We start from the raw sequence: 6,537 nt of genomic DNA, 5'->3' as shown, positions 1-6,537 counted from the left end.
TTATTATTATAATAAAATAAAAACTAAATTAAATAAAATAATATATATATATATATATATATATATATATATATCTGATAATTTTTTTATTTATATAATAAATAAAAAAATTTATTATTATTATTTGATTTAAATTTATATATTAAGATAAAGAATTTTAAAAGTTAAAAAAATTATAAAAAATTTAAATAAATTAAAAGAAATTTCAATTTGCATTTTAAAAATAAAGAATTTTATATGAAAATATAATTCTCATCTTATAATTATTTAAACTTTTATTTTAAATATTATATTATATATTGATATTTTCTTTTTATATAAAAAAAATTCAAATAATTAATAAAATATCATTTATATATTTAATATAATTACTTGTAATTATTATAAAAAAAAAATATTTATCTTACAATTACATTATATTATAAAAAAATAACTAATAATATGAAATTAAAATCTATATGTGATAAAAATAAAAAATTATAATATAATTTATAAATATTAAATATATTTATTATTATATATTAAAAAAAATAAAAAAAAAATTATTATTATATATTATATATATAATTAGATTAATAACCTATACATAAATATTATAATATATATATATATATATATATATATTTTTATTTTTTAATTTTATTTATATATTATTTTATTATTAATTTTCAAAAATATGTTAGCTTATTGGAATTTTATATTTATTATAAAATAAGTATTTTAGATAATTTTTATTATATTTGACTTTATAATTATTTTAAATAATTAAATATTTATAAATATTTTTTTTATAATCCATTTATATATTTTATTTTATATATTATATAAATATTTACATAATATTTTTTTTTATTCTCAATTATTACTTTATTTAATAAAATATTTTATATAACATAATTAAAAATATTAATATGAAATTAAATATTTAAATAATTTATAAAAAATAAATTCTTGTATTATTATTGTAATTTTTTTTATCTATTTATTCTTTATTATTATTAATATATTCTGTAATATATGTCATTAATTGATATTATTTTATGTTTGTATTATTTAAAAAGATTTTAAAATTTAATTCAAAATATATATATAAATATATATATTTATATATTTATATATTTTTATGTTATAAATATTTTTAATACTATATAATAAATATAAACTTCTGAGAAAACTTATATTTTTATTTCAATTAAAATTAATTTATTAAATTTAAAAGATAATTTATTTCATATTTATATATAAGATTGAATAAAATTTTTTATTTAAATTGATAATTAAATAAATACAATAAGTAGTAATTTTTATAAATAAGTAATTATTTATTTATAATTTTATATAAATAAAAATATAAAGGAATTTAAATATATATAAAAATAAAAATATATATATATATATAAATATAAATATATTTTTAATAATTTTTTTATTTTTTCTCTTTATTTATTTATTATATATTATATAATATATATTATTAAATTTTTTTTTTTTATATATATATTTTTTTTTAATTTAATATTTATAAATATATATGTTTTTAAAAAAATCATTTTATAAATTTATAGAATGAATACAAAAATACTTTTCAAATTTTTTTTCTTTTTTTACATAAAAAAGATAATAAAAAATTTAAAAATATTCCTGATAAATAAAAAATAAAAATTATGAAAATAATTCTGCTATTCATTGTTTCTATCGCCTAATTAGAAATATCCGCTACATATAAAGATAAGATTTTAAAAATTAAGATTTTAATTTCTACATTTTCATCCATACATATTTGCCAATTTTTACAATCTATTTTCCATTCATAATAGTATTTTTTGTTTTTTAAAATTTCTTCACAACCGTTTCCATAAAATTCTTCTTTACAAGCTTTCTATTAATTAATAAATTTCTAATTTTCAATCATTTTTAAATTGTTTAAATCTAAAAGTAAGATTATTATTAAGGCTAGAATAATTATAAATAAAAATATCCATTTCATATTATCATTTTTATTATAAGAATAATTTTTCACTTATTTCTTTTTTATATTCACGTTGTTTTATATTAAATTTTTTTCCTGTTATAAATTCTCATTTTACCTTTATTATTTTCTATTAGATATTACTTCTATATCTTATAAGTTTTTTAAATGTTCTTTTATTTCTTTCAAAGATTGATTTTTTTCATCATTATTAAGATTTTCATTTTAAATTTTTTATTATTATTAATCTAATTTAATTGTTTCTTAAGAGAAACTATTTTATTTTTATACTTCTATATTTTAATCTTAATTATTTTCTTGTTTTTGTGTTTAAAATGTTTCTTTTTTTAAAAAAATTTAAAATTAATTCTCTTAAATTTAAAATTCTTCATTTAATATTGTAAATGGATTTGATATTTCAGTTTTATTAATATCCTCTTAAATAGGGTTTTGCTAAATTTAACAATTTAGTATTTATTTATTGTCTATTAATTAGGTTTCTGACATAAAATAATACTTTTTGATTTTATATAAATAGAATTATAAATTATATATATATTATTATTTTTAATATTTTTGTTAAAAAAATTATTAATATATGAATTTTTTATTTTTTTATGTTTCTTTTATCAATATTTTATTATTATTATTTAAATTACTATTTATTTGCAATTAATAATAATTAAAAAAAAAATATATTAAATATATAATGATTAATAAATATAGGAATCGAATAAAAATTGACTAAAAAAAAAAAAAAAAGTTATTAATAATAAGAAAACATGAATTATAAATAAAAATATATATTTTCCAAAAAAAAAAAAAACTATAAAATGATTTTTTTTAAAAAATTAACAATATAAATAATATTTATAATTAAAAAATTATATAATTATGATTTTTTATTTTCAACATAAAGATCCGTATTAAAAAAGACTAGATAAATCGTTTATTGCATGAGAAAATGTCATTATACTCATATATGTAAATGAAAAAGCCATAAAAATAATCATTATGAGAATTAAAATAGAATGTTTATTATTTCTATTTACATAATTTAATATATAATTGCATACAAACTAAGAACTAATAACCGATAAAATAAAAAAATATATAATTTCTTCAATATTATACACATTAGCTAAAAAATACTAAAAAAAACTATTAAATGAAGTAAAAAAAAGAATACAAATAGAACAAGCAGTAGTTCTGGTTGGAGAAATGCCTAATTCAAGCCATTTAGGAACTAATATCATTCCTCCACCTAAACCAATTATTGATCCAAGTACACCTGCATAAAAAGACATAAAAGAAAACATTTTAACATTTTCAGGAAGAGTTTATTCACCTTTTCTAAATTAATAACCTATTAAATACAGAAATAATATAAATAATTTATATATGAAAAAATTATAATAAATAGTATTTATTTATACCTAGTTCTAATTTACGTTAATCTTCTTTCATGAGAAAATTTTAAAAACTTAGTTTGTATATATTATATGAAAAATAAAGAAAAAGTAAAAATCCAATAAAGAAATCCACAAATAGGAATTCCAATAATACTTTCAAATTTTTTACTTCCTCTTATTAGACTACATATTATAAAAAAAGCGGCTACTTAAAAAATAAAAGAAATTATTTTTTTGGATAAAGTTCAGTTTAGGAAATTAAAGCTTCTTTCAATTCAGGAGATTTACATCCTTCTATTAAATCTAATATTAAAGTTATTTTTTTATTCTCATTATTATTTTTGCTTTCTTCAATTTCTTTTTGTTTTTATTTTTTATATTGGTTAATACATTTTTTAGTGTTTTATATAATAAAATATATCAATGTTAGGCATATAAATGCTTATGGAATCAATTAATTTATCTAAACTCCGTATGTAGAACCTACAAAAACAGCAGGAAGGGATATTAGTATTAGTTTGTAGTCAATTAAGGGATCTCCGCGTTCAGATTTCTTTTTTGAAAACATTATCAAATTACCAAATGAAGCACTAAATATTATCACGAAAACTATAGCTACGCTTTTTTTAGTATCCATACCGAAAAATTGGATTACAATTGGAATTATTATAAGTCCACCGCCTATTCCGGCAGCTTATCCTGCTCCTACTCCTAATATTAAAAGTATACTTCCTATTAATTCGATAGATGTGAGGGGAAATATACCTTTTTTTTCACATAATTACATGTCTGAACATAAGTAAAATTAAGGACAATCACTGTCATTGTCGCAGGAAATTTTTTAATTTTCTAAAAGGTTACGGATACAAGTAAATTATAAAGATATGATTGTAGGAATTAATATAGTAAATAATAGTATTTTAAATTTCATAATTTTTATTAAAATATATTTAATTTATATAAAATAAATATGTTAATAAAAATTATATTAAATTAAAATACATATTTAAATATATAGTGTATTATTTTAAATAAAAGATATTCCTTATATATATATATATATATATATATATATTTTAATTATAAAATAATATATATATATTTATTTATTAAAAATGTTTTATAGAAACAATCAATAATTTTTATTTAAATAAAAATCTTTAAAAATATATAATGAATAAATGTAAATTTTGAGTAATAATTATAATATTACTAATGATATATGAAAATTAATAATTAATTTTATTTCTAATTATTATATTAAAAATTATTTAATTAATGTATAATTATTGCTTTGCAAATAATAATATATATACATTCTATATTTATTTTTAATATTTCTATTTAAATATAAAATATATTTCCTTTATAAATATCAATAAAAATATTATATTTTGCTTAATACATTTCTATTTGATTAGTTTTTTCTTTTAAATAATATAAATCTTTTATAAAGTAAATTTTTCATAAATTCATTATTTATATTTTATGGTAATTTACATTTAATATTAATATAATTAATATAATAGTTATTTATTTTTGAATTTTTAATAAAATATTAATCTTTAAAATAAAGCAATAAATATATAAATATTAATTTTTGTTTTTTTAATTTATTTTTGAATACAGAAAAAGAATATTTTCATATATCATTTAATATTTTTTAAGTATATATAAAAAAAAATTATAAATTATTAGAATATGATTTTTTACTTTTATATATAAATAATAAATATAAAAATAATAATAAAATTTATAATATTTATTTATTAACTCTATATTCTTTAATATTTTATTTTAATTAAACAAAATTTAAATTTTATAATTTTATTTTTTAATAAGAAATTTTTTTATTTATGTGTAGTTTTTATTTTTATTTATCAAAGAAAAAAAAAATTAAATTAATATAAATATACATTAACTATATATTTTTTAATTTACAATAATTATATGAGAAATAAAATAATATTTATCAAATAAAAGAAAAAAATAATAATAAAAAAATTTTAATATATATTAAAAGATATTTAAATTATAAATAAAAAGAAATGTTATCCAAAACAGTTTAAAGAGTATTAACAAGATGTAAAAAATATCTAAAAAAAATAAAAATAAAATATAAACATAAAAAAAATTATTTAACCAATAAAATACATTATCATGATTACTAAAAAACAAAAAAAAATAAACAATCATTAATAAATAATTATAAAAAGGCTTTGCAACTAAATAAGAATAAGTCCCAAAAAAAACCTCATTAGGTTAGGTATCTTAAGTTATTGGTGCCGTCGTCGATGTATAATTTGAAGGCGAGCTTCCTTAAATATTAAATGCTTTGGAAGTTTAAGGAACCTAACATCGTTTAGTATTAGAAGTAGCACAACATTTAGGCGATTCTCGTGTTAGAACAATTGCAATGGATAGTACTGAAGGTTTAGTCCGTGGTTAGAGTGTTGTAGATACAGGAAGTCCTATTTGTGTACCTGTTGGTCCCTAAACATTAGGCAGAATTATGAATGTTATTGGAGAACCAATAGATTAAAGAGGCCCTATTAATACTGTGAAACATTATCCTATACACAGAGATGCTCCTTCTTTTACTGATTAAGCTGCAGCAGCTGAAATATTGGTTACTGGTATAAAAGTAGTTGATTTATTAGCTCCATATGCCAGAGGTGGTAAAATTGGACTATTTGGAGGAGCTGGAGTAGGAAAAACAGTACTTATTTAAGAACTTATTAACAATGTAGCTAGACATCATGGTGGTTATTCAGTTTTCGCAGGAGTAGGAGAAAGAACTAGAGAAGGAAATGATCTTTATCATGAAATGATTGCTTCGAAAGTTATTAGTTTAGATAATAATGAATCTAGATGTGCACTTATTTATGGATAAATGAATGAACCACCAGGTGCTAGAGCTAGAGTAGGATTAACTGGATTAACTGTCGCTGAATATTTTAGAGATGAAGAAGGAAAAGTAAAATATAACATAAAATATATATATATATATATATATATATATATAAATATATATATATATATATATATATATATAATAAAAAGGATGTATTGTTGTTTGTAGATAATATTTTTAGATTTACTTAAGCTTGTTCGGAAGTATCAGCTTTATTAGGGCGTATTCCATCTGCTGTGGGT

The 6,537-nt window shown here is 15.5% G+C and overlaps 3 protein-coding genes across 3 annotated transcripts in view, besides 14 other annotated features; 1 reads left to right on the top strand and 2 right to left on the bottom strand. All coding sequences in view use genetic code 6, as the record gives it.

The window, feature by feature from the left end:
• Positions 1 to 40: 40 nt before the first annotated feature.
• Positions 41 to 74: a microsatellite.
• An 85-nt stretch (positions 75 to 159) lies between these two features.
• Positions 160 to 206: a microsatellite.
• A 384-nt stretch (positions 207 to 590) lies between these two features.
• Positions 591 to 624: a microsatellite.
• A 457-nt stretch (positions 625 to 1,081) lies between these two features.
• Positions 1,082 to 1,121: a microsatellite.
• A 61-nt stretch (positions 1,122 to 1,182) lies between these two features.
• Positions 1,183 to 1,238: a microsatellite.
• Positions 1,239 to 1,335: 97 nt separating this feature from the next.
• Positions 1,336 to 1,411: a microsatellite.
• Positions 1,362 to 1,411: a microsatellite.
• A 67-nt stretch (positions 1,412 to 1,478) lies between these two features.
• Positions 1,479 to 1,524: a microsatellite.
• Positions 1,483 to 1,521: a microsatellite.
• Positions 1,525 to 2,812: 1,288 nt separating the features above from the next.
• Positions 2,813 to 2,864: a microsatellite.
• Positions 2,865 to 2,877: 13 nt separating this feature from the next.
• Positions 2,878 to 3,436, bottom strand: IMG5_145240 (hypothetical protein; the record flags this gene model as incomplete). The annotated part of the gene is made up of 2 exons (XM_004031163.1): positions 2,878 to 3,335; positions 3,406 to 3,436. The coding sequence occupies 2 exons, from the start codon at positions 3,434 to 3,436 to the stop codon at positions 2,878 to 2,880; spliced, it is 489 nt and encodes a 162-aa protein (XP_004031211.1).
• A 215-nt stretch (positions 3,437 to 3,651) lies between these two features.
• IMG5_145230 (hypothetical protein) lies at positions 3,652 to 4,168 on the bottom strand (the record flags this gene model as incomplete). Its single annotated transcript, XM_004031162.1, has 2 exons — positions 3,652 to 3,684; positions 3,851 to 4,168. 2 exons carry the CDS (start codon positions 4,166 to 4,168, stop codon positions 3,652 to 3,654), a joined length of 351 nt encoding a protein of 116 aa, XP_004031210.1.
• A 259-nt stretch (positions 4,169 to 4,427) lies between these two features.
• Positions 4,428 to 4,483: a microsatellite.
• A 615-nt stretch (positions 4,484 to 5,098) lies between these two features.
• Positions 5,099 to 5,128: a microsatellite.
• A 247-nt stretch (positions 5,129 to 5,375) lies between these two features.
• Positions 5,376 to 5,428: a microsatellite.
• Positions 5,413 to 6,537, top strand: part of IMG5_145220 (ATP synthase beta subunit precursor, putative) — a 1,840-nt gene continuing 715 nt past the window's right edge. The window contains exons 1-3 of the mRNA XM_004031161.1: positions 5,413 to 5,466; positions 5,598 to 6,358; positions 6,445 to 6,537. The exon at positions 6,445 to 6,537 is cut by the window's right edge and continues 438 nt beyond it. Of these exons, the coding sequence (XP_004031209.1) occupies positions 5,430 to 5,466; positions 5,598 to 6,358; positions 6,445 to 6,537 (891 nt within the window). The 5' untranslated portion in view covers positions 5,413 to 5,429. The remainder of the gene's footprint in view (positions 5,467 to 5,597; positions 6,359 to 6,444) is intronic.
• Positions 6,376 to 6,436: a microsatellite.

Source organism: Ichthyophthirius multifiliis (genome assembly GCF_000220395.1).
Source record: "Ichthyophthirius multifiliis unplaced genomic scaffold scaff_1120509251126, whole genome shotgun sequence".
NCBI classification, from domain to species: Eukaryota; Ciliophora; class Oligohymenophorea; order Hymenostomatida; genus Ichthyophthirius; species Ichthyophthirius multifiliis.
The sequence above is the reverse complement of the archived record's forward strand: the minus strand, read 5'-3'. Positions and strand labels throughout refer to the sequence as shown.